The following is a 27,783-nucleotide window of genomic DNA, read 5'->3' on the forward strand; positions in this document are numbered from 1 at the left end:
CTGGTTTCATTAAAAAATTAAAACTTGTTTAGATTGTAAATCCAATGGGGAAATCAGGACTGAAATTATTTAATCACAGATTTAGGGCATGTTTAAGACCAACAATGATGCGCTTGTAAGTTGAAATTTTCGGTCATTTTAACAAAATTCTGCCTATTAATAAAGAGTAATGGTCACATGGACCATGAACTTAGGCTTCCTTTCTTATTATTAGACAGACGACACAAAGTGAAATCTGCCAACTAGATGTTGTGGGTTGGCTTCAGACAATAATAATAGATACAAACTGCCCGCATATTACATATGTATATAAATAGATGTTAAGCAAAGAATATCAAAAGAAAGAATAACATGTAAGAGCAAACAGAGTAGCTGCAGTATGCAAATGGTACAGTGTTTTAAAGATAATGAGCAGTCTGATAGCCAGGGAGGAGTAACCATTTAACTATTTAATAACAATCGAAAAATTGTTTTCTTTACACAATTTCCTTAAATATACCGCAATTACTCACAATTTGTATTTATATTAATATATTTATCAAAATAATTCATGCAACTCCCCCCTATGCAGCATACAACGATGTCAGCAGCCATTGTTACATTTTCAATACTAAAAATTTAGCTGTAATTACACTAACTCTTCTATGTGTTTGTTGATACCAAGTTGCTCTTCTGCCAGGTTTTTCTTTTTAGAACATTTTAAGAATTTAATATCTTTTACACAACACAGCAGGGTTTAAGGAGGAATTACACATTCCTATTTAGAAATAAAGAAAAAGCTAAAGCAAGCAATTATAATGAAGACAACATCCGTCTAAACTTAAATCCTCTCTGTATATTTGTTTAGATAGAAATTGCAGAGCGGAAATGAAATAATGAATTCTCGGAATTTCTCTTCAAGTAATATAACTAAAAAGTTATTCCCCGATTGGTGTCTTCTTATTCCCTCCAGGTTCATTTAAATAAAAACGATAATAAACGTCTGAATAGCAGCTTAGTTTACTCTCCTTTTTATTTCCTCATATATAGTCCAAGTTATGTGCATTTTTTCCTCGGGACAGCTTCGCTTTTCCTGATTTTCCAGAAAGGACTGTTCCCGTTGACCGTGGAGTTGATCGGTTCTCCCCCCCCTGTGTGGTCCGCCTGCGTGGCCTCCCCGCACTTTCTTTTTCTGTCGCCGCAATCTCCCGTCTGCTCACATTTCTGTCACCTGTGGATAAATCAACAGTTTCTCACTGAATCTTGATCCAAATGCATCGAGTATGGCGCATTTATATATCGATGCTTGTTCATTTGGAAGCTGAGATTGTTTCATGTTTCAGTCTGTTCCACTATAAGGTTGGGACAGCAGCGCTCCGGAGCTATTGCTTAAATTCATGTCATTCAATTAATCAAATTCAGCCGCTTTAAGAAAAATAAAAATGGTTTACTTATAAAATCCCATATTAGCAGATGGAGGCAGAAATGTAGGGCCTCACTCCGATTTACGCAAAGACGCATTTACCAATTTAGGGAGAAAACGCCCCTTAGAGCTTGAATTCAGCACTAATCTTCTATATTTGCCTGATCAGCGCACTTTCCCTTATGTTTGAGCTTCTTTTTTGGGGAGTGGGGGGTCACCCCTCAGAATTCTACACAGTCTTTATATGCTGAATTAAAGAAAAGGCTTTTAGTCGCAGTTGTTGTGGCCTTCTTAACCATTAAATGAAAACAAAACAAAAAAAAGGCTATTGGTCAAAGTCTAGGATGCTTTATTCCAATCAAAGACCGAAACTACAGGAGGTTACTTTGCTGCAGACAGGGGGCACATATTTAGCCCCCATTTACAGCCTTTTAGGCCTACCTGAGGTGGTGTTAAACTGTATTCCTACATATCCACCCCTTTACTCTCGATTGTTTACTTTTTGTCTGAGGAGATTTTATGGCACAAGACTATACATTCTCCAAAGGACTGAGCAAATGCACTTCTACCAGTCCTAATAAACTCTTTCCCCTTTTTTAAAAAATGTTATTCTTGTGTAATCTAACTTTTTAATCCAAATACAATTGGATAAATCAATCATGCGTGTGTTTTTTTTTTCGTCTCAGACTTTAAATATTGCGCCAAAGAAACTTAGGATAATAATATGGCTAGAGTAAAGAATGAAAATGGTGTATCAAGTTAATTTGTTTTAAAATAAAATCTAAAAGAGTTAGTAAAATGAGACTACTACTATCCAGAGTCAAAGTATGAACAATGACACTTTTGCTGAATGGCCCTCTAGTTACATTTGGTTTAATAAGCAGATTTTTAGGTAAATTTGTTTTATTTAGTAAAAAAAAAAAAACGTTCTGGTCCCCCAATCCTTCTAGTGGACATTGCTACGTCGAAGTTTAAGTTCTACTTTCCAAACGATCCTGTAACATAAAGCCTGCGTGATGCAGGAGGTAATTAAATGGAACTCCATCCGGGGCACGCTGGGCCCTTCGCTCTTTCTTAGGAGAGACCCTGTTCCTCCCCCGAACTTGAAGTCGACCGTAGAGACAAAGGTTTTGGCTTTGAAAGTTTTTCTTTTACGGATCCAACGCCAGACTGAAAGCCTGCTGGAAAACAGAACCACGCCAGAATACTGAAAACGACTTTTTAATAAAAAACACATTTGTCATAAAATGAACCAAAGCTTTGTTTGATTTCTTTTTTTATTATTATTTTATCAAAAAAAGGTTTCTGAAATTCAATACTTGCATTTGGAGAAACTTTTTAGAAGGCTTATTAAGCGTGAGAAAAATATCTTACCTCAGTTGCGCATGGACAAATGTTTCTATAATTATTGAAATTCCCCAGCTGCTGACTTTGAGTCCGCGTAGGTGGCGACTTCCCATCACGCCTGGCCAGTTTTGTGGTGTCTGTCTGGCTCTGCTGTGGAGAAAAAAAAGGCAAGTAGAATACTATAGCAGCTATAAAATCGAAGGTCTGTGCAGAGCTGGCTTTGCGGTTTGTTTCCTGGGCATCCTGTCCTCAATTACAGCTTAAAAGCTTCAGCACAACTCATAGAATTTGCCTAGATTGACCCTGAGAGGCGGAGCGTGCGACCGCAAAGACACTGAAGTCGTTTGTGTCCCCTGCAATGTAATCAGAAAAAAATCCAACCTTTAGGCAAGAAAAAAAAAAAAAAAAGCTTGATATCGTTTGGTGTTTGCATGTTTTTTCTTAAATCCAGATGATGCGTCTGTGGGCAACCTGACTTCATTAAGCAGTGTGTTGTGTTTCAGATGTGTTACATGAATCCGTGTATGCGCCATCAGGCTGTGGGGGCTAGACCAGCCGCGGCGATCTTAATCCAAGCTCAGGTCTCTTATTCACAGCACATTAGAGTCAGGTTGCAGCCTCTCTAAAACAGGCTTCATGGTGGCCCCCCTGAGCAGAGTAGAGCAGGGCGGAATGTTCTTTGTGGTATGTTTACCGGATGAAACAGCACAGATGCATCTTTGTATGCTCTGCAGAGTTTTCTTTATTTTTGTTATTGTCTTCTGCTTGCTGAATACAGTGTTTGCATGTATCCTTCCAGCAGATTTGAAATGTTTGTGCTGGTGATGTTTAAATACATTTTCTGCAAGGACTTTCCAAGTGATATTTCAGCTTCGACTTTAAATTAACAATGCAAGTCACAGCCATGCAGGGAATTATACATGGCGCATCCACCTTTGATTTTAGGGTTGAGTAGATTTAGGCATTCTCGTTAAATGTTTATGTTAGTCACGTGAATAAATGAACAATATAGCAGGTTGAGTGTAATAATTAAAGGAGCGAGACGTATATATTCTCTTATTTGTATTAATCTTGCTGAGCAACGCAGAGCAGTTTGCATATTTTGATACGAGCTTAGAAAAACAGCCGTGCGTAAAAGTATAGGAATCCCAGGCCTGTTTTGGAGCGTCTAAGTCATATGATAAAACATGATTTATACATCAGATAATGTTCTAAATCTCCTTTTAAGCAAAAATTAGATAAGACCTTAAAAAAAAGAAAATTCGGGTCTATAAATACATTCAAAGCTAAATCCTGGGGGCGGTTTTAAACTTATACCTGCATTCCTGAATTCCATTACACGCCTACTTATTTTATTCTAATATTTGTTACATCAATATAATAAGCAAATTTAAAGTGCTGGTGTATTCCATGCCAAAAAATAAATGAATAAAACCAAAAGTGCATTGTTGTTCCTATAATTTAAATTATGTATTTTTGTGGATTTTAATTTCACCTTCGTTGTTTTCTTCTTAAAAACCCAAAAGGCAGTTATTTTGGTTTGGTGCTGAAATACCAAGGCACGGCCTTTCCGGTTAAAACAGCATAGCCGCTACTTTGAACATGACCCTGATAACCAAATGCTCACTGGGACAAATGCTGCGCTGTAAAAAAAAAAAAAAAAAAAAAAAAAAAAAAAAAAACAGATGATGACTGATACAACTCTTAAAAGAACCTTCATAAATAAGCTAGATCCCTCCTTGGTTTCAGAAGACTGAGCTAAATGCTTCTAAAGCTTTAGTTTAGTAGTAATTTTGATTGTTCTTTGAGGAATCGGGCACCCTAGAAAACAAAATCCCTATTAAAGAGTCTCTTATTATGTTGATTTTGAAGCTTTTGATGCGTTTGGCATAAATTTAGGCTTAAATCTTTTTCCAACTAGCCACCAATGTCTTTTTCTCCTCAGATGCATGTTAAGTAGTTCATTTTAATCCGGCATGGTTGTAAACCACCAATGTCAAGCTTCAGGACACACACCAGTCATGTCTCTCACACTCCTACACACTCCTTCCCCTACCAAAGAATTACACACCCAGGGGCTTGGAGGCGCGCACGCACGCACGCCCACGCACACAACAACCGGAGCCTGAAAATCTGTCAATTCCTGCTGCGTGGTCACGTGGGCTCCTCCTTAATGGAGTCGATGGAGATGGCTCTCCACGTCAGCTTACGTCTCCCAATTTGTGCTTAGCGAACCTGCTTCAAAGAGGCGAGAGGCACGGCGCTTCAGAGCCATGTTCGGGGTGGTTATAGAAGAATCTAAGCCCAGCACAGAGTTGTAGAAACGGTCGAGCTACGATGATGGATTTTGACGAGCGGGTCCCCGTCGGATCGAACATGTACTTGCCCAGTTGCACTTATTACGTGTCGGCGGGGGCCGATTTCTCTGGTCTTCCCTCGTTTTTGTCCCAGACCCCTTCCACCCGCCCAATGTCATACTCCTATTCCTCCAACCTGCCGCAGGTCCAGCCCGTCAGGGAGGTGACATTCAGGGACTATGCGGGCATCGAGGCGCCCGGTAAGTGGCCGCACCGGGGGAACTTGCCCCAGTGCTACCCGAGCGCGGAAGACATGGTGCACCGGGAGTGCCTCTCTGCGCAAACCGCGGTGGTTGGTGACGTGTTTGGTAAAAATAGCCCCTACCACCACCACCACCATCACCACCACCATGGCAGCGGCGGCGGGGGAGCAGCTGGCTCCGCCGCGGTGGCGGCCGCCACTTTCTATGGGAGCGTGGGCAGGAATGGCGTGCTGCCGCAAGCTTTCGACCAGTTCTACGAAACGGCATACGGGAACGCGTCGGAGAACCCATCATCGGTGAACACCGCCTTCTCAGGGGACAAAACGCCTGCGAGCAAGCAGCCAGAGCAGGCGCCGTCCTGCCGGGACTCCGAGGCGAAGGAGCAGCGAGATGAGAGCAGCAGTCCAGAGCTTTCTTCCGGCAACAATGAGGAGAAATCCAGCAGCGGCAGCAGCAGCAGTACGTATTTAAACTCAGGGCTCTGCTTATAAGGGAGAAAGTTTGCAATCTTGCGCGCTGCTGTTAAAATTTTTATATGCTGTTTTATAAGCATATAAGGGTTTATAGAGGGCCTGTAGACCCCCTTCCATCTCCACCCCCACCCAGCTTCCAACAAAAGTTTGTTATAAACTGTAGGATCACGTGTTTGGAATTGAAATTGGCCGTGAAAGAAAGCAGGGCCATCATATACGTTGTGTTTCATTTTCGCGTGTTTTGTTGTACTTGCCGTGACGCGCACGGAGCGAGGATCTTCATATAGAGCAGCAGCAGTTATTTCCATTTATGATGACCGTGCTAGTTTTACGCTTTCTTTGCTTTAAAAGACCTCTGGCTTGTAAGAAGGGTAGCGCCTATGAGCTTGAAGCTGTGGCGCACATGATCTGGTCTGTTAAAGCTGTAATTTCGTGTTTTTTCCCCCTCTTCAATGAGCAATAGAGCTAATTTCTCAAACATGTTTGCACAAATGACCTTGTTATAGTGATCTAGATCAGACTGCAATGGATTGTCCCGCAAGCCTGCAACCCTAGCTCATTTTATCTTGTGCATTATGATAAAAAATTTATCAAAATAATGTTTTACAGGCAAAATTCGTTGGCTTTTTTATAGATCTTCTGTTTATTACAATGCCTACAATGATTTTTTTCCCCTGTGCTTTCCAGGTGGACAGAGGACGCGCAAGAAAAGATGTCCATATTCCAAATATCAAATCAGAGAACTTGAACGAGAATTTTTTTTCAGCGTTTACATCAACAAAGAGAAGCGACTGCAGCTTTCGCGGATGCTCAACCTCACTGATCGACAAGTCAAGATCTGGTTTCAGAACCGGCGGATGAAGGAAAAGAAGCTGAACAGAGACAGGTTACAGTACTACACGTCCAATCCTCTGCTTTAGTGGACCCAGAAACGAGGAGAAGCACATTGCTTCGGTTCCCCCCCTCCCCTCCTGTGGGACTACATGGGGTTTGTTCACAGACTCACTGACTTCTCCTCAGTGTACCTCGTGTGCTATACCACAGTGGCCGGCGACGGCAGCAATAACACTGCTAGATTGTTAATTTCAAGTTCGAGGACACCGAATGTGCTAATATGAAGCAACGATTCATGGGCCACGATTTTACGCATCACACTGATTTTGATAAGAGAAAAAGAAAACGTAGAAACTGGTTTTCTTTGTGCGCTCCAGGTCTTTGTTTTTGCCAAATGCCCATGCAATTACGCCCTGATTGCTGTGATTTATCAGGGGCAAAAAATAAATAAAAAAGCAGTCATTAATGGACTGCTTGAGTGTATTTTGTAATCAAAAATTATATTTTATTTCATTTTTTTTGTCTGTTGTTTAAATAAGAATTGTACTGGATTTAAACGTCAGGCGAATATGTTGATCTATATAGGGAGACTGGTGTAGTCTACATTGGTGTGACCAAATAATGAGTCCGTATACGGATTGCAATGGTGGTTATCTGTTTATATGTTTGCTTATTTATTTTCTTTGGCCACTCGTTTACTATATCTTCTTTTTGTCACGGCTGTCCGAGTCCCGTCCACGGACAGGTTTGATTTCCCAACTTAATCCAGCCTTACTGATGTCTGACGGCCGCGTTTGGAAGAAAAAAGGGGTTGACTATTTATAAAATGCGAACCTTTTTGAGCGTAAAGCCATGCCGTTGAACATATGCAGGCCTAAACCAGACTGATAAGCTCTGTCCGCTTGGATCCGTGCGGAGTTGCACTGAGGTGTTCACGCAGGTGTAGCTTAGATCGTGTCTCTCCAATCTTTGGACGTCTGTGCATCCATTTAATGGGTAGTACTTGTTCATATAAAAAAACTAGAACACCCTCTTAAAAATCTCACTATTAAAACCCATGGTGTCTAACAAATTTCTCCAGAAAAAGGTGATTAAAGGTCACAAATGGTGGACCAATTAGTGCCACTTTCCAACCACATTTAGACATCAATCAAGTTCTTTAAACATTTATTTCATATTTTACTTTCGACTTTAAATTTGCTCAGACGAAAAGTAATATTTTTCTTTCTAATCCATGAAATTTCATTGCAGCATTCTGAGGCGACATGTTAAGCCTTAATATTAATGTGAAATTTCAAATAAATGTTTTCAGTGTTAAACACTTTGCAAATATAAAATTTAAAATTCTAATCTTTTTTTTTTAGCACAGAAAAATAGAGTACACAATGTGTCTTATGTTTAGTGCACCATTTGTGTCCAAATTTGATTTATAAGACGTTGTGTATCAAAACTGGTTAGGCAGTTTGAACAGTATTCTTTCACTATCAAAAGAATCAGAATTTCTTTTCCTCTTTGACTTTCTAACCACATTTAGGTGTCGCTTAGGTGGGATGAAGTGTGATTTTTTCCTAGTTTTAGTCTTAGAAAATGTTGCTGCAGGGGTCTATATGGTGCAGTAAAGTTAAAAAAAAATCGTTGCCACTTTCAAAAATATGGCCTGTTAAGTTTTGAAAAAGAAAAGTCTTCATACACTTTTACCAAAGAAAACTGTCTTTTTCAGACCAATAGGATGTTTTTAGGTCTTTAGAACCACCCAAATTTAGCCTACAGAAATACACTAAATGTCAAAAATGGTTAGAAACACTTTTCAACCGAATCTAGATATCAATAAGTCTAGTTCTCCTTAAAATTCGCAAAAGGTTTGTTCTTAGCTGTAAACAAATTGTTTCATTTTGTCCATGTAGTAAATTAAATTTTCTGAAGCGTCTTAACGTGATTACCCCTTCAAGGCTTTACAAAAGATTTTGTGTTAATTTTTTTTTAATGTTTGAAGCTTCTTTCCACTTTTCTCTAAATATTGCTTTTTAAGTTTCAGTTGGAATTAACCTGAACAATGTTGCCTACGTCAGAAATGTGACACCTGGCTAATCCAGTCCATATTTAGCCTGAAGACATCTAAGTTTAGACTTGATAAAATTATTTCATCCAATGATCTTTCATCTACATGTAGACAATGGTTCTGATTTTTAAGTTGCACCCATATTTGACGTTGTTTTTCAAACATGTTGAAACCTTCTCTTGGATTTAGCAGGGAAAGGATTTGATCTGTTGTTGGATTTCTCTTCATGTATTCACGCTGGTTCTTGTCATTTTCAGAGTGTGCATTAATTGCAGCCTCAATCAGGGTAATCGCATTGAACAGTTGCTTTGTTATGGCCAAATTATTGTGTATTATACTATATTTCCAAATAAATAAAAAAATAAAACCGAGTTCCACGATTCCTGATGAATAATTTAATATTGTTTCTTTGCTGTTTTTCTTCTTCTGTTTTTACAAAAGAAAAGATATTGTCTCCACATTTACTCTGAATAAATACACAGAAAGAAAGGATTAGTTGGCCTGTTTGAATCTCCTTTTTCATCCAATTATAGATTAAAGATGGACGCATTTTCAACGATTCCTCGTGTTATTAGACTGTATTGGTCATTTGAATATAAAGTTACTTTGCCCTTTCTTTGTCTAATTAACAGATTTGCACAGGGTGGGAGTAGTGTGGGGTTTTGTCTGTTGTTGGTAACATGTTTGCTTCCGTGACTCGTGATTCTTTTGCTTTCGTAAATAGGGTCAACGCATTAAACCAACAGCTTTGGTCTGCCCAAGTCGTGTATTATATTTTATTTCTAAATATTAATAACCCTCAGTTTGAATGCTTTCTGCAAAATAACTTAATTCCAAATTAAGCCATTTTATTATCTTTCCTACATGCTGTTTTTTTTTTTTAGCTTGATTTCACCTCCATGTGTCACATGTGCGGAGGTAAAGTGTTTTACGCACAAAGGATTAACATATTAAATGCGCATAATAGTGGCAAATGGCTGCCCACACATGCAGGATTCAATAGAGGGGAATCACATGCAAAAGATTAGTCGTCTCAAATGCAAGTTGGGAGCAGCCCAACCATCCAAGGTCACCCAAAGAGCTCTAGGTTTCAATGTTTAGACGAGCTCAAGCAAAACAAAGACAATTTGTCTGGACTATTCAGCGCATATATCAAAAATAATATTGATTTTTGAAGTTCAAATGAACCATAAACAGTTGAAATGTGTCTTTATATTATGCTCTGTGGGAACTTTAAGCCACCTCACGTCATTTATCATCTGATCCTTAACCAACAAAGTTGCTTTTAGTAAAAAGAAAAAAAAACTTTTACGCGTTTAATTTCTTGCTTTTTTCAGACTAAGATCTTTAGGTGAAAATATCTTCCAGCCCTCTCTCTTTGGATCATTTAACAGTTTTTCTACGTGCCAGCTGTCATTTTGCTGACTGGCCCTGGAAACACTCGTCCAGCGGCAGCTCCTCGGGCGAGGGGGTCGCCATATTTGCTGTTGTTATCACAGTGTTTATGGGAGCTGGCCGCAGCGCATTGGCGTTCATATATGACAGTCAAAAGGGCCATAAACGCTGGGGAGAGAGAGGCTGAAGTTTATGGTTGCTTCTCTCTGCCATAGTCCGGCCTTGCCTGACTTCCCTCGCCTCGCCATGCGCATCCTTTACTGCGCGTTGGAATTCCGTCCCTAATTACGGGACATCCTCCCCCGTTACCACGGCAACGCTGCCATAAAAGCTGTCTGAGGGTCTGGAGCATTTGTACAATTGGAGTGCTGGTGCAATAAACCGTCTGAGACCCAAGGTTATTAACTGTTACCACGCAAAGCGACAGCAACGACAAGCAGAGGACAGGATGGCAGGAGAGCCTTTGCTGTGCTTTGCTGCGTTGACTTCATTTTGGAGGATATCCCCCCTCGATTCAGGTCCCCTGAACCAAGGACTTGGCGCTCCTACCACAGGGCGGCAGTATTGGGACCAAAGTCATGGCCTTGGAGCTGCTGCTCCAAACGGAATGCAGGTAGGGGTTTCTCAAGCAAAACTCTGCAGCAAAAATGCCTTTTCTATTTAATTGGGAACAATTGTGTCTGTAGATGTGTTTTTGGTGCCAACTTGGTAGAACAAAAAGTCCCATTCAAGCCCTAATAAGGCAACACAAATATTCTAAGACATCCATGCTACACGTGCTTTTCATTTTGCTGAGCTTGACCGTTTTAGTGGCTTAGATTTAAGCTTGCCAACTTTTTTCCTGGAGAGTTAGTTTTGCACCCAGTCCAAATGTTTTGCATTAACTTAACCCTCTTCAGTTGATAAAACTTGGACTCAGATGTGCAAAGCATACATACACCATTGATTCTTACTTACAAAAACATATCACCACCCAGCTCTGAAAATATAATCTGTTCTGTTTTACGCACAGTGTTTGCGTGCCAGATCCCACCCAAAAACTGCTATTAAAGGGCTCGATTTTCTTGATAGAGCTGCAGCCGCGTCTCCCTTTTCCTTCCTGCAAAGCAGAGATAAACTTTTGCTATATTCGGTGTCAGTTCTGGATCGAGCCTTTCTCCCTCAACCCCAACCACCTTTTGTCTGTCTCTCGTGAAAAATAAATGCTTCCGCTGGATGTAATAAAACGCCGCATTATTGTTCATAACTGCACTCAAGACGAACATGATACGAGTCAAGCGGCCTCCTCGGCCACCATTATATGGGTCTGATCAAAGCCATCGGTTGAGGTAAAGTGTTTTCAGGGTATAATAGCACGGCAGCTGTGAAAATGAAGATTTAATAGCAACAATTAATAACGGTAACACAAAGATATCGATAGCTGCCCTGCACTTCCTCTTCCTCAGCATGAAGAATGCCTCCCCAACATGAAGTGTGCGCATTATTAATCGGTGGTTTCAGTTTCTTGTCTGGATCGTGTGTCTAAGAGGAAACTGGCCTCTGTGAGGAGAGATAGACATTTTGTCGCGGTTATTTGTGAGTAAATTTGGTGAAATGGTGATCCGATAAAACTGTGTTGCTTTAAATTGATACATCCAAACAACTGAGAGTAAGCATTGCTTGTGTCACGCGCAGCAGCAATTGACAAATGTCGGTCATCGACGCGGAAAACACTGCAGGTTTGAAAGTAAATTGCATCGATTAAAAAAAAAGACCCATTCATAAATGTTCTAATTTCAGAACAGCAAAAAAATGAAGAAACAAATAAAAATAAAATAAAGTAGACAACCCAGATTAAAAAGGGAAAAAAAAGGAGATAACAGGAGAACGCAAAGGAACTCCTAAAATGTTTTAGGAAAAAAAAAAAAATCTTTTTACATTTAAATTTGGCATTATACTAAAGAATAAGTTAGGCACACAAGGCGGTTTTGGCGTAACTGACATTTATTAGGAATTTATATAGAAAGAGAGATACTGGTTTTATCAAAACTAACACTATTACAATATATTAATAAAAAAGAAATTAATAAAAATAAAGATGAAACTATTATTGTTATAATTTAGGATTATTATACTATAGTAATTTTATGGTTCAACAAAAAGAAATAATACTAATAGAAATAAGAAAAAATGGAAAGACATGTTAATAATAATATTATCATTATTGATATTTTCTAGGGTTTGAATAAACAATATACCGTTAAATAAAGCTTATATATATTCCTAAACTTAAAAGGGACCCAAAAATGTAAATAAATAGCATGTATAAACCTATATAAAGATTATAAGATTTTGAATAGATTTACATTTTTAAAATGAATAATACTTTTCCATTAAATTCATTTTTAGTGTGTTTACTACTTGTAGGATGATCATCCTCTGTAAGAGAAAACTGAATTATCAAAGTAATTAAAGGAGTTTGATGTTTAGCAAGAAAGCAAGGCGCTAGTTTTTAGTCTTTGTTTGTCAAAAACAATATGTCCCTATCTTTTACGCGCAGAGCCTTATGGTGGCCTCTTCCTTTCTCAACATGATTTGAATCTCACGAGCATTATGTGATTGAATAATTTTAGACAAGATATGTGCGATTCGGCCACAACATTCATAAAAGGGGAGACTTTTTTGATTAAAGATGCGTAATATGCAAAAACGTTGGAAATTGCGCAGTTTTAGTTCATACCATACCATAGTTCATATCAGAGTGATCATTTACTGTCCTCATGCTCAAAGATGCAATAGATCAGACCTTATTAAATCAATGGCAAATCCTTTCTACAGTCTCAAAAAAACCCAAAAACAAAACAAAAAAATATTTACAGTCACTGACACCCATCATTTTGCTATTATGTCTTTGTTGGTTGGTTATATCAATTCTATACATTAAAAACAAAAATGTCCACTATTATGAAAAGCATGTAGGCTATATTCTAATTTAGCTCTATGTCAGTTATTGCGATTATGTGGATTTTGGATTTGTTCCAATTTAAATGGTTGCTAGATTTACCAGTTATAATGCTTGAAATGTAAAATATTCAAATAATTGCTGCCACTGATTGTTGAGGTTTGTGGTAATATTTGATTTACAAGCACTCTTTAAAAAAAAATAAAACCTGTCGAAATTTTTTTCACGGTTTGTCAATCATAAGCAGTGTTGGACTTTAGCATCTATCGCTTTTGCTCAAGTTTGTGGATTAAGCCGAAGAGTAAAATCACTGATTGCTCTGCTCTCTTCTTCCTCTGCCTGAGCTCCATGATGGATTTGTTTCAGATTGCTACGTAGCCTCGGAGTGGGAGGGGACTGTTCCTTCTTCCTGCATTTTCATTGGTTTTACTGTTCTCTCAGCGGCGAGGGGGGTGCCTCTAATCATATCCAGCATGTTTTGCACAAGAAATGTCAGCCAGAAAGGGCTATCTTCTCCCTTCGCCAAAATACACCACAATAATGTCATGTTCGGACAGCCCGTCTGGAAACGCGTTTTTAGTGGATTCCCTCATCAGTGCCCGCACCGAGAGCGGCGGAGGTCACTATGCTGGCAGCGCAGTATGCGTGCCGCACAGCGCCACAGCAGAAGTGCCTTACGGACTACACAACTATGGATACTTCCCAGGTATGACCAAACGGAGTGAGGTGGGTCCCCAAAATATGGTCCCCGCCTCAGGTTCCTACATGTCCAGCATGGAGATGTGGATGGACGCGCAGAGGTCATGCCGTATGGACCAAGAACACTCTGTGGGTCCCCAGGTCGCACCCTGCACTTTCCCGCAAAATATCAAGGAAGAGAGCACCTATTGCCTATATGAGCAACCCAAGTGTCCCAAAGCGTCCACCGCCGAAGATCTCACATATTCAAGATTAACTTCTTCTTGTACAGTCAACGATGGCGGCGGCACGGGGGGCGGCGGGGGGTCGGTGCCTGTGCCGGGCTTCTTCCGCTTGTCTCAGACGCACGCACATTCTCATAAACTTTACAGCGCCAACAACGGCCCCCAATCAAACCCTTCTCATTCCCATTTTGGTCCACAACACCCCAGTGATCTGGCTCGCTTCCACTCGCCACCAACCTCTACATCTGCTCCGGCCACGGAGAAGAAAGGGAAGGACGTCGAGGAAGCCGCAGATCTGCCGCCCCAAGCTGCTTTGGGCACCGAGGAGGGGCGCGACTCCTCGGAAGGCGAAGCCTCCTCTGCAGAGGAAGCAGAGGAGAATGGGAAGGAGAGTGCAGCAAAGGCCAATAAAGGTAATCATAGCCCAGTTCAGGTGTGGTCGGCCTTGTTTTGGTGAAAAAACAGGTAGAGTGACGATTTTTAATGGCACCTGTCAGGTCTTAAATAATGCAACCGGTTTTTTGCATTTACTCAATCATATTTAGTTACTTAAACAATTGTTTCATGTTAGCAGAGTAGGACATAAAACAACCGTGTTAAAGTAACTAAATATGATTCAGTAAATGCAAAAATCGGTTGCATATGTTTATAAACACATGATATTAAGCACAGATCACTAAGATTATAAGAATTATTTATAATAAAGTACAAGCTAATAACTTATCATTTAGATTTGTCTATCAAAAAATTATCACGTCAGATAATTTTTACATTTTGGGATTAAAAATTGATCGTAGCGTAAATTGGTGCAAAGGCCTTAGTTGGTTTTGGCACTAGGAATTATTTACTTAGAAATTTCTTTAAATTTAACATGTTATCCCCTCTGCGCTGTAGGTACAAAAGTTGTCTGCAGATATAGCAGCTTAAAAAAAACTATAGATTGAAATATTTTAAAGACACTGGCTAAATTAATAGGCTAATTTAATGATAATTTTAATAGTTGGGATTTAATAGGCCTCCGCTTTAATGCAGCATGTTTGTTTTGGTGCGTTTATAGCTACAGTCCCCCCGCCACATATTTGCACCAGAGAAAAAGAAAATCAAAATAAACCAATAAATACAGTGAACTCAAAAACTAAAGATTAAATATAAACGTCTACTATCTCAAATCTACACATTAGTCTTTAAATATTGTTTTACATAAGGGCATAGTGGCGCAAAGGCAAAACTACACTCTGGTACATTTTTGTAAGATGCAACTACTTTTTCTTAAATTTTCATACCTATATATTTTCATATATAAACAAAATCTAGATATTTCAATCTAGGCAATTTACATTTATGTAAATGCATAAATTGTTATGCTTATGTTGACAAAAAAAGCTTTTGCTTAGACTATATAGGCGAGACTTAAAACACGTTCAGTGTTTTTGAGGATAACATTTCTTAAAATTTAAAATCTATTAATGCAGCTACATAAGAGTACGCACATATTTCCCACGCAAACCTTTTTTGGTGAACTATGTTTTCCCGGCGAGCACTACTATGATCTTCTTATTGCACTGCTCTAAAACATCTTTCTCTCTGACATCCTTCTAGGGGACACAAAAGGCGAAAACACGGCAAACTGGCTGACTGCTAAAAGCGGTCGAAAGAAACGCTGCCCCTACACCAAGCATCAGACCCTGGAGCTGGAGAAGGAGTTCCTCTTCAATATGTACCTGACCCGAGAGCGCCGCCTAGAGATCAGCAAGAGCGTCCACCTGACGGACAGACAGGTCAAGATCTGGTTTCAGAACCGCAGGATGAAATTGAAGAAAATGACGCGGGAAAATAGGATCCGGGAGCTCACCTCCAATTATGGATTTTCATGATAAAGAGTCATTAGAGAGAGAGAGAGAGAGATACAAGAAAAAAAGATACATTTATTGAAAGGCTACAATTCATTTCCCGATTCACCCCCACGCACAATGTCTCATTTATCTGAGAGATTCTCTCATCGCCCTTTATCGTATCTGACCTACTGAGAAAACCGTCCTTGGGTGTTTTAGCTCTGACTGTTTTTTGACGTGTTTTTGTATTATTACCTCTGTCGTGGGACTGGATCGTGTTGTTAAATCAGTGCAGTTACACCCCCCTCCCTCCCCCCAACACACACACACACGCGCGCGTAAAAACGCAAATTATTCACCATGCTTTATTTTTTTGTTGGGTTCATATAGATTCAATTCCTATTGGGCTTACTTCTAAATTTGAAATAAATAAAAAATTTCTCCATTCTGAGAATTTGAAATTGCGTGACAAAAATAATAATAAAAATCCTCTAAAATGCACAATTACCACAATTAATATTGAGTCAATGCAAATCAGTCCGAATGTGATTAGATGTGTGGTTTCCTGATATCGGCCGTCTCTATATGTACCTCATACATGTATAAATTGTAACTTTATTCCTACTAGGAAGAAGGAGGAATATTTTTGTTGTATATTTCTGTGTATAGATGAACCTGTATTTTTTTTGTTTTGTTTATTTGTTTATTGTGTAATGTCCAATAAATTATCAGCTCGGACTCAGGACTAGCTGCCTGAATTTGTGGCTATAATTATATGTTTTGTTAAAGAGGTTTTTTTAAAAAAAAAAAGTGTTTCCTGAATAAATAATCAAACTAAAAAAAAAAAATCAAACAGACTTCCTAGTACTGCGGATTCTTTTGTTTTGTTGAGAATGGAGCGTTTCTGAGACTGGCTATCGGAAATAATTAAGATATTAGGCTGTATAAGCCGCCCTGCTGCATGCCCAGCCGGCTATTGTAGAGTTTTATGACTGGCTGGTATATGAGCTTTCTCCCTCTCCTCGAAGAGCTGCTTCAGTCGTGAGAGAGCCTTTCACACGGAGAGGAGGCCTGGCTCACAGGCTATTAAAATCCGAATGCATTGTGGATAAACTGTTCCAATGCGCTTCTGTCTGGGATTACAGGAGATAAACACATTGAGGATTCGGGTGAGTCCAATCGCCTTTGTGATTCTGGTTGCTTTTTGGTTTTGTTTTGCTTTGTCTTAGAGACACATCTAGACATGGAATATGTAGAATGCTGTATAAATGCGCGCTGTTTTGCTTTTTTGAAACATTATGACGGAAGTGATCACCAAGGCGCATTGCGAACCGGCCGATTGTGTTCCACTTGAGGCCCCTGATCGACTGTCGAGTGGTTTAGGTAGTTTCATGTTGTTGGGGTCCATTTCCTAACTCTGCAACATGAAACTGTCTTAATTGCCCCAGTTGGAAACGTCGAGAGCAAGCAGAAGGCAGCTTGGAGAAATGAGGATGGTGGGAATTATGTGTTTATTTTTTTTTATACACGTGAATATGTGTTTAGATGGATAGGTAATAATTTAGGGAGGGGTTTGTTTGCTTTTTGTCTGGGTCTAATCTCTTCCTTATTTTCCTTGTATTCCCTTAAACGTGTTCTTCAATATGGTGAAATAAAATATAAACTGCATTGGTGGCTGATATATGTGATCAACAATCAGGCGCAGCGTGCGTCTGAGCTTTAGGTATTAAGCTTTATGGCGTTTTCTGCTGGTAGTAGTGACGCAGACACGCCAGACAAGGCCTCGGTTACGACCACTGCAGCAGTGGAGGGGAAGGGGAAGGTGAATGGGGCAACAGCGACCTCCGCGGGCAATGAGACCGGATGCTTCCGCTGCGCAATGGTGGCTCCCAACACAAAAGGAGGAGGAATGGGGGGCTTTATGGCGATTTTCAGATCCGCCAGACAGGCTGTTATCTGCAGAAGCAAAAGAAGTGAATAGCCCCTGCGGTAAACCGCGGGGGTTGAAAAAGACACTCTGATTTAAAAGCTTTTACAGCCCTGAGAGCCGTTGGCGAAGTGGAGTCTTTTCCTGCTGCAAAGGTGTTTGTCTATTCTTGTTTGTCCATACGAGGTTTTAGTGCACAAATAGGCGCACTGCAGCTGCTCATGTCCTCTTCTCGGTTGTTTGATGTCTGCTGGTCAGAGACTCTGCAACTACAGCAAAGAAGGGATAAGAAAACAGATTGCACATTTTGAACACCTCGGAGTCTTTCCTATCCCACATCCTCTTCTGTATGCAGTGCAGAATGCAGAGAATCTACACGGCTTGAATTCCCTGTGGTGTTGTAAGGGTGTTGGCCAGACTCTGTTTATATGCTTGCATGAAATAAAACACCAGACTCGTGTAGCAAAACCCAAAGTTGCAGCTTTTAAACCCATACGACTACTTTAAGGCAAGGATATAATAAAAAGAACTCATAAAAGCAAACCTCTTTTTTTCATTGGGTTTGCTGTTTTGTGCACCTGGTAGGCCTAATAAATATATTACTACGAGACAATATTTCTAAACAATTATTAGTTCATTCCACATATTAAAAATACAAAATTTCAAACATTTTGGATATATATGAATATAAGCCTTTCCATGATATTAATTTATGTTTAACATTTCTCACGTGTGGCATTAAATGTCTGCAAATGTATTTATGTGTTTAGACGCTCCAGTGTTACTACATGACCTTAAACTGATCAGCAGCTTTTAAAAGGGTGGAGGGTGAAAATTACCCAGACCACAGTTCAAATGAACGTAAGCTCCATTTTAAAGGTAACATCGAGCTGCTGGCAGGTTTTAAGAGTCCGTTTGTTAATGGCGGCGATGAAACCAGCATGCAAAAGGGGAGCGGGTGATAACGGCGGTGTAAACAGTACAGGGCGTTGAGTTAAAAACAGTCTGGGACTCTATTTATCATTTACCGTGATTGTTCTAAATACATGTAACTGAAATTAAATACATTATTTTCGCCTTTCTTTTTATTCTTCATCAAATGATGTAAAAGGGTTCATTTAGTGTGTATTATTGCTTACTGCTAGACTGCAATCGATTTTTTTTAACGTTTTACTAATACAAGGATTTAATGTTTATATTTCTAACTTAAACCTTTATCATATAGGGATCAAGAACATCTAAATTACACCACTGCAATTTAGATTTTGTTTGTAAACAAGGTTTTGCATATCACAAAATTAAGGAAAAAAAATAAACAAAGAACGGATACTTTTTTCCTCCACGATAGATAATAATTAATTAATTTATTTAAAAAAATCAGTACATTAAACAAAAACTAAAGGACTATTTATGGGTCGCCACCCGTCTTTAATTGAGGCCTTCTTTATTTAGTTAAACAATTATAAAAATTATTATTTGAAAAGTTGAATGTGTAGAAAGTAAGAGCCTGCGCCTCAGTTGTTTCCTACCCCGTGAATCAATGAATTGCTTACGAAATTATACCTTTTTCTTTAGTTTAACACATTTATTTACTAAATCGGCGTCATCTAACTGACTAGATAAAAATAAACCCAAACAAACTGTTAGAGGAAAATATCTCACCACCTTTTCCTTTAATATTATGTTCCCAATCCCTTATTTATATTTAAAAAGCGGCTTTGAATTAATAGAATGATAAACCTTAGAATAAAAAAAATGTAGAATTTCCTTAAAATTTAAATCCTTTCTTTAAAAGTTACTAAAGTCATAATAAAATTAGGGAGCAATAATAAAATTACTCGTGAAACGTAGGTTTAAAAATATCCTGCACCATTGAATAATAATAATTATAATAATATAATTTCTAAAATTTGTACAACAACCAATGAAGCTCCGATAGGAAAGAAAATAAAACAAATAAAAAAACTCGCACATTGGAAGATATTTCCCTGAGCTCACGGAGTCCAAATAAAAACAGAGCGTAATGTGTTTTGCTTGTAATTTATCATCTCACTACTTCAGTATTCTAGTTGCAAAGTTCCTATTTAATACGCTGGATTTTTTTGTTAATGTGTTTTGGATACCTGCAGCAGCGGGGCGCTTACTTGTCCAATAAAATATCTCGTAAAATAAGCTTTCCAAATACATATTGTAACGTTTTGGATAACTAAGCAAAGGATTTGAATGGCTGTAAGTAGCACTGTTATTGTTGACTTTTCTTTTTTTTTAATATTCATTCATAATTTTATCTCTTTCTCTGCAGATGTCCAAATCCTGATCATTTATAAAAAACAGTGCTTGTTATAGCTGAACAGGCTGAGTATTTAATGACTGCAAGGATTGATTTATCTTTTATTGTTCAGCTTTATGATCACGTGTCTCAGCTGCCCAATGGCATGGCTCCTTGGCTCCCCATTACTTTCCTCACTGTAGTTCTCCGTGCATGGGGCCAAGTTGCTACTTGATTTCTCCACATTGTTATTTTGTGAGGCTGCGCTTTACTGCGCGTGCATATATGTGTGTGTGCTTTGGGGAATGTGTGCTTTTTGTTTTCTTATGCTTGTATCTTATTGTATGACTGCGTACATGTAAAATCGGTCTAATTTCCCTGCCATGTCGACGTCCGGAGCGCTCACGAGCTACTACGTCGATTCCCTCATCCTAGCCGAGAGCGAGGAGCTCTCCGCCCCGAGGTACCCTCCCGGTGCCGGGCTCCAGCACCCGAGACAGCCCGCCTCTGTGGTGGATCACAGCGAACTCGGTAATTGCGCCTTCCCGTCCAAACCTCCCGTGTTCGGGCCATCATGGAACCACGTCCCAGCTCAGTTCCCAGGCACCGTCTCCTCAGTTTATCACCACTACGGACATCCGCAAGGCCCGATGGGCGCGGAAACAGACGGCCGCTACCAGTCCTGGCTCCTTGAGCCAGTCTCTATGCCCGGATTACCGACGAGCCACCACCATTACGCCATCAAACCGGAGGGTCTGGGAACGCCGCCGGGATCGCACACGACGCTACTGCTCTCCGAATACACCAACGGCACAGTAGCGACACCGTCACCCGGAGAGAAGGACGAGCTGTCCGCGCAAGGAGGCGAGCTGAGCGCAGATGGAGAGGACAAGCCGGGCCTGGACCCAAGTAAGTCACTCTGCTGCCCGCTCTTTTATCTTAAAACTATTTTTATTCATAAAAGCATTGAGGTGAGAGGTGCGCAATGTCAGATGGCATTCTGAACATGCCATTACCTTATGGAGGCTGTCGAGGGCTCACGTTGCAGTATCAGATGTTATGGAGTGCAGAAAGGTGGACAGCTGTATTTAGCATGGCACAACTATCACTTTCACCTCTGTTACTGAAGCATTATTATAGGATTATTATGATATTGATCATTTTCAGAAATTAGAACCAGTGTTTAATATTTCCCCCAAACATATATTTCCAGATAATCCTGTGTCCAACTGGCTCCACGCCAGCGCCACGAGGAAAAAACGCTGCCCTTACACCAAGCACCAGATCCTGGAGTTGGAAAAGGAGTTCCTCTTTAACACCTACCTGACCAGGGATCGCAGGTACGAGGTGGCTCGGCTGTTGAACCTCACCGAGAGACAGGTCAAAATCTGGTTCCAGAACCGCAGGATGAAGATGAAGAAATTTAACAAGGACGGCGCGCCGAAAGACGAATGAAAAGCGCGCAGATTGGCCTAGGATTACTTTTGGGCTGTGAGCAGAATCAGCTGGACATCTGTTTTTTTTAAACTATCTTGTCTTACTGTACAATATTACATCTTCAAGGATTATTTGTCAAGTAAAGGAAAAAAAGCATGTGGGAGATTAGTTTGATGCTACTACCTTTAAATTGCACAATTTTGACAGTTCCCATTGTTTTCCTTTGTTTGTTTTTAATTGTCTACGTTGATTTCAATTAATACCTCGTTAAAGTGTTATATTAGTTGGCCTGCTCCTTTAAATATGCTTGGTTGTGTAAGGATGTTCCTAGCTAAGAGAGAGTGTGTGTGTGTGTGTGTGTTTGTCTGTGTGTGTGTGTGTGTGCTACGTTTAGTTATAATTTGTTGTCTACACGTATAGTTTGTGGAAGAAATGTGTAAACTTTGTTGTTTATCCGTAAGTGATAGAGCTATGACAGATGACCATGAATTTGATACTAACTATAGAACCGTAGGGGTGGGGTGGGGGGTGGGAATAGCTCGCATTTGTGTCTAAAACGCTCAGATTTCTAGAAAGATTCCTAAAATATCTTATCACAGGTATCATTACTATCATTGACTACCTATATATTTCAACTACCTACAATATGTTTGTTTTTCTTTAGGCGTCAGATCAAAAGTAGGGTTGCTATCACTGTATAAACACGTTTGACTGAATTTCAGGGACTGACATTTTCCAATTAAGGGACACCATGTTTGTTAGTGGGAGCAGAGGAAACGCTGTAGGCTGCTCACTGAATACCTCGCACGATCTGCTGACCGGCTGACGTTTGGTCATACATGTAATTTGTATTATTTATTAAAATAAAACAAATTATATCTTCAAAGCACGGAACTTAGACTCCTTTTTTCTTTGTTTTTCATTTATAAATGTTCTATGCGTAAAAGTATCCACAAGTTAGTCTGTGCCATGTTGATTTGGATAAGCAGGAATATTGAGAACTGTTGTCTTGAATGTATTTATTTGTGCTAATACTTTTGGATAGTTTTTTTTTACGTACTCAAAATGAATTCATAGCTGATTATTTCTATCTGTTAGAGTGTGTGTTTTATTTTGTGTGTGCGTTTTGGGGACAGAGTTGCTTCTTGGCAGAGGATGTTGTTAGCTGTATACAGCCATAAAAGACAATTACGGCTATAACCTTTTATGGGGTGCAAAGCGCTGAAAGGCGAGAGGACACACATGCACGCGCACATACACGCTCCCTCACACTAGTAAGAGACAGCTGAAGCTCAAAATTATGCACCCGGTGTGTTTGTGTCCAGCTAAGCACAGATATGACGAGCTTGAAGCTTTACGCAGTGAACAGACGCTCAGTTTAAAGGGTTTGGGTTCGAACACTATTATAATTATCTTCAAACCAAATATCTAGCAGTGAAATATATCTTACTGCTTTTATGTTGTAAATCGGCATGTTTTTTATGGCAGCACTGGCTCAAGTCTCTACATGCTCGAGAAAGCATTTGGTACACATGTTTTTGCGCAAATTCCAGTATCCTGGGAAAAAAAAACCCAAACAGACAGGAGAGGGAAAAAAAGGGTAGATATGCTTGTTCTTCTAAGCTTAAATTGAGTCCAACACCAGTGCTGTTGTGACGCGTTTGGGGTGGACGCAGATGGACCCAAACTTCAAAGACTCGGCCAGAGACTGTCATAAAAACGCCTGCTCTGCTATACACTGTCTGGCATTCCAGTTTTAATGACTTTATGGCCGTCCAGACACAATTAGGCAGTTTCCAGAATGACACCCATTTGTTTTTTACCCCCTTTTCTTTGGGATCTGTGACAAAAGGCTGAGCGGAAATGATCAGCTTTATTGGATCCCTGTCCGATCGGAAAAGGAGAAGGACTCACGGTCATTTGGAGCTCTTTTGTTTCCAGCTGGGAAACTTTTGCTATTTGCTTCATATGTACACATACAAATATATATATATATATATATATATATATATATATATATATATATATATATATATATATATATATACACACGGGCGTGTGTATACATGTATACATACATATATATATATGTATGTATGTATACATACATACATACATACAATGTTTTCCTCTCCTAACAGAAAACTAAAAAACAAACATATATATGAACAACCTTTGAAGTTGCTCGTGAGTATCAAGAGTTTTTACACTGTTAGCTGTTTGAAATATCACAACCATGGTGACACGGAAATATCTGTGTTCATCTATGTCATGTTTACATTCCTGAAATAATTAAATGAAAGTGAAAAACGTCGGTGCAGCAGGGATCCTGTCGCTCCCACGTTGCAGTACCTGGAAGTTACCAGAGGGGGGCGACACTTTTCCATCAACCTCCCTTAAGCTCTTGCTTTTTAAACTGCTCCTCCCAGTGAAGCGGCACAGAGGGAACGAACTGCAGTAAGATTTTAAGAGTAAAGGAAAGTTATTTCACACCTTTTTTACAGTCTCACCGCAGAAGATGGCTCCTGACCCAGCAGCTCTGTGAGGGGAAACATCGACACAGGCTAGATCTAATTGTGGGACTGCTGCCGGATGACTGCCGCTCATGCGCACAACGAAGGTCCATATGTTTACCTACATTTCTTTCCTTCCTCAGAATATATTAAGTTGCCTATTTATTTATTCTTTAATATATCGTTTTATATATTTATTCTTCACCAATTTTATCTTGAACTGAACAACTTGGACAATATAGAAAACTCAAAGCATACCCCCTTAACATTAAGGTTACTATATGTCGATTATATTTTAATATTGCTTTGTTATTTATGTTTTTCTTAAAAGGATATTTCAATTCATTACTCAGTGTAAAATAATTCTCCAATTAACAGTAAAAAGGAATGACGCTGCAACAGATTACTCTTGAAGATATAGCAACAAAAAAGGGAATAACATTTTAAGTGCACTTAATATTACATATATCTAAGTAACATGAGTACTGGATTTCTTCATCTTCTTTTTCATATGATAATGAGGATTATGTTTGTTATTATTATAAGAAATAGGTGGAGCATTTTTTTACCATTGTCTTTTCCATTTTATTTTACTAACTATAGCTGTAGGCAACAAATGATTGTTTTTCTAAAGTTGTTTTTCATTTTTTGAAATTCCTCGAATTTCATTTTTCAATTGTTAGAAAAAAGATTAAAAAAAAGCTCAAAATGAAAATTAAAAAGATATCAGAAATAAATAAATAAATATATATGTATATATATATATATACATATATGTGTATATATATATATATGTATATGTATATATATATATATATATATATATATATATATATATATATATATATATATATATATATATATATATATATATATATATATATACATATACATATATATACATATATATATACATACATATATATACATATATATATACATACATACATATATACATATACATATATATTTATTTATTTATTTCGGAGATCTTTTTAATTTTCATTTTGAGCTTTTTTTAAATCTTTTTTCTAACAATTGAAAAATGAAATTCGAGCAGGAATTATTTACTGGTTTATTTGAAGCATATTTCTGATCCTAACTATCGTGTTAGTTAAGTTTAGGAGCATGAAGTACTGAATTTTTAAAGAAATCGTTTAAATTAAAATTATTATATTAAAATTAAAGTTATTGTTCCATTTCAAAATTCAAATCTTTAAAGCACGACATTATAAAAAGTGTTACAATCAGTTATTTTTTTATATTACTACCACAGCTCCAAATAAAATGAATTCATTTGCCATAATTTTGGTTCGAAATAAGAGTCAGGTGAATATGTTGTTTTTAAAATGATTAATTACCTAAACATAAATAGTTAGCACACTATCATATATTAATTTATATAAGATTAGTTATGTAATATAAGAAAGTGTTAGCTAGAAATTTAAAATGCAAGAATTTGGGCTCTTGGCGGGGAAGGAGATACAACAGGAGGTTTAATTGCTTCTCTAGATAATTTAGATAGTCAGGATTTCTCTCACTGCGCGTTTATTCGAATCTACGTGTTTTCTTGGATGAGGTGTTGATCCATCTCTGCGGTCCAGTGCCGTCTCCATATCCACGCCTCTGCTGATTGGATGAGAGCAGCCGGGGCCTGAGTCACATGGCTGAGTTCTTTGGTCCAGACTAAAAATGGGGTTTGGTGTAAATCTAGGGTGTATTGCTGTCATATATCACGCTACCTCGTAAAAACGACACAGAGGATTCTGAGCCAACAAATCCGAGCGTGAGGAAAAAAGAAAAAAAAATGAGTTCTTATTATGTGAACAGTCTCCTTTACAATTCTGTACCGGATAGTTCTCTGTTTCCGATCTCAGAAGGAGCTTGTTGCGGGGTTGGACCCGAGGGGAAGGACCATCGGACTGCGGCCATCGCTTTTGCGCCATCGCTTTCTGGCGTTTACAGCTTCAGTAGCGCAGCGTTCCAGGACCTGAATCCTTTGTTTTCCTCGGCAGATGGCCAGAGACCGGACATACACACTTTGGACCTCAGCAACCCGTTTGACCAAGGCCGCCTGATCAGCGGGAGCTGCTGCCATCTAGGGCCGGGAGCCCCTTCCTCACCCCAGGACAAACAGTACCGGATGTTCCCATGGATGCGGGCATCAGGTATGTTCTACCCTAAAACCACATGACCTTAGACACAATGTGATACTTAGAATGGACCTTACCACTTCGATTAATATCTAGCAGCTCATTCCTGTTGCATCGTAAAACTTTTATTGCGCAACTAATGAGTTCTGCAGCCATAAATTCATTTGGAAAAGCTCCTGTGTATTCACTATAGGCAGAGACCTTGCCGCTGGGGCTTTTTCCTTTGCACTCCTATTACTCTTACAGCCTTTTCTCCCCCTCTATGGCTGTAAAAAAAAAAAAGCTAGGCCTGTGGTGTAAATCAGCTCCCCTGCACTCTGCAGCTTCTTTCTAATTGAGTCTGTGCCGCAGAGACTCTGCTCCTCTCTGAAAAACCGGATCGATATGAATCACAAATATATCTCAGATAGATTTAGAGCACAATGAAGCTTTGTTTTGTATTTTTTTTTTTATTATGCCAAAGAAAACTAGCGTGACTGTGATTCAGTTGAATGCCTTTTTTTGTTTGAAGGCTTGCAGGCTTGCAGACTTTTTAAAATGAAAAGGCCAATAGAGGTTCGGATGATGCAGAGTGCGCCAAACATCCCAACAGCATTAGTTTGAAACCCTCCTAGAAAAAAAAAATACAATTGAGTATGGTAAAACCGTGCTCATTCTGGCAAATTTAAATCAATAAAACAAGAAAAAAGAAAATAAGCAAAGAATGAAATTGCAACTAGAAAAACGTTTTTTCTGCAGCCTCAATTTTTTTTTTTTTTTTTTTTTTTTTGGTTTAGTTGTTTTGACAGTCAAAAATCATGAACATATGCATTTAATTTATTCATTCTGTTCCATATCCTCTGCAGATCCAAACCGTAGACGGGGCCGACAGACCTACTCCCAGCACCAGACCTTGGAGCTGGAGAAGGAGTTCCACTTTAACCGGTACCTGACCCGCAGGCGGCGGATAGAGATCGCGCACGCCCTCTGCCTCTCGGAGAGACAGATCAAAATCTGGTTCCAGAACCGCAGAATGAAGTGGAAGAAGGACAACAGGGATGAGTCCAACAGTATGGAGACAAAACACGGAGACACTATGGCCACATCCGGAGATGGAGATCCTGACAGGACAGACCCAGGGGATCCCAATCATTAACAGACACAGATAAAACAACAGAATCATTACTAATTTCCAGGGATTCATTCTTGACTTTTCATTGGTGCAAATAGGCCTTGTTGAGAGATAAAATTATTTAAATCTTAACATATTAAAATTTTAGATCCCCAGAAGCTACACACCTAAAGAAAATTAAGAATAATGGCCGTAAAAACATATTTGCTTTATTTTTATATGCAGCTTTATAAACAGAAGTTCACACACATATGACTGAATACTAATGAACTGCCATTCCTTTGAACGAAAACTACGACTATCTTTCTTTTTTAAATAAAAGTCGACAAACTTTTTTTTCGTTCAATTTTTAAGTTGGAAATTATACTGCTTGGAGCATAGATGCGCCTTATGACGAGGCAGATGTGTGCTTCAGTTGTTATTACTAAGGAATAAAGCTAGTAGCCTACTACTAAAATGTGTTGGTATTTCTAAAGAAACGAGCGCGCTATGTTACCTACCTCAACTTCCCAGACATGTACACACACACACACACACACACACACACACACACACACACACACACACACACACACACACACACACACACACACACACACACACATAA

General features: G+C 39.1%; 4 protein-coding genes and 1 long non-coding RNA gene across 9 annotated transcripts; 4 read left to right on the forward strand and 1 right to left on the reverse strand.

The window, feature by feature from the left end:
* Positions 1–994: 994 nt before the first annotated feature.
* Positions 995–14,334, reverse strand: LOC119779541. Of its 3 annotated transcripts, none has more exons than XR_005280240.1 (3): positions 14,172–14,334; positions 2,777–2,899; positions 995–1,210 (listed from the first exon to the last, which is right to left on the reverse strand). It is a non-coding gene; the product is annotated as an uncharacterized LOC119779541 (long non-coding RNA). The 3 variants fall into 3 exon arrangements; XR_005280241.1 differs by lacking the exon at positions 14,172–14,334 and adding an exon at positions 4,821–5,444; XR_005280242.1 differs by lacking the exon at positions 14,172–14,334 and adding an exon at positions 3,131–3,264.
* On the forward strand, positions 4,904–9,055 carry hoxa11a (homeobox A11a). The gene is made up of 2 exons (XM_038279213.1): positions 4,904–5,768; positions 6,470–9,055. Exons 1-2 carry the CDS (start codon positions 5,087–5,089, stop codon positions 6,700–6,702), a joined length of 915 nt encoding a protein of 304 aa, XP_038135141.1. The 5' UTR covers positions 4,904–5,086; the 3' UTR covers positions 6,703–9,055.
* Positions 10,516–27,627, forward strand: LOC119779539 (homeobox protein Hox-A7-like). Of its 3 annotated transcripts, none has more exons than XM_038279219.1 (4): positions 10,516–10,683; positions 23,904–24,019; positions 25,928–26,080; positions 26,911–27,627. In XM_038279219.1, exons 2-4 carry the CDS (start codon positions 23,992–23,994, stop codon positions 27,198–27,200), a joined length of 471 nt encoding a protein of 156 aa, XP_038135147.1. In that variant the 5' UTR covers positions 10,516–10,683; positions 23,904–23,991; the 3' UTR covers positions 27,201–27,627. The 3 variants fall into 3 exon arrangements, with proteins under 3 accessions (XP_038135147.1, XP_038135145.1, XP_038135144.1); XM_038279217.1 differs by lacking the exon at positions 10,516–10,683 and adding an exon at positions 16,791–16,935; XM_038279216.1 differs by lacking the exons at positions 10,516–10,683; positions 23,904–24,019 and having other exon boundaries at positions 25,595–26,080.
* LOC119779529 (homeobox protein Hox-A10-like) lies at positions 13,226–16,600 on the forward strand. Its single transcript, XM_038279208.1, has 2 exons — positions 13,226–14,347; positions 15,534–16,600. The coding sequence occupies exons 1-2, from the start codon at positions 13,501–13,503 to the stop codon at positions 15,806–15,808; spliced, it is 1,122 nt and encodes a 373-aa protein (XP_038135136.1). The 5' UTR covers positions 13,226–13,500; the 3' UTR covers positions 15,809–16,600.
* On the forward strand, positions 19,034–22,293 carry hoxa9a (homeobox A9a). Its single transcript, XM_038279215.1, has 2 exons — positions 19,034–20,871; positions 21,176–22,293. Exons 1-2 carry the CDS (start codon positions 20,346–20,348, stop codon positions 21,415–21,417), a joined length of 768 nt encoding a protein of 255 aa, XP_038135143.1. The 5' UTR covers positions 19,034–20,345; the 3' UTR covers positions 21,418–22,293.
* Positions 27,628–27,783: the final 156 nt, after the last annotated feature.

Source organism: Cyprinodon tularosa, unplaced genomic scaffold (genome assembly GCF_016077235.1).
Source record: "Cyprinodon tularosa strain WSP-4 unplaced genomic scaffold, ASM1607723v1 ctg149, whole genome shotgun sequence".
Classification (NCBI taxonomy): Eukaryota; Metazoa; Chordata; class Actinopteri; order Cyprinodontiformes; family Cyprinodontidae; genus Cyprinodon; species Cyprinodon tularosa.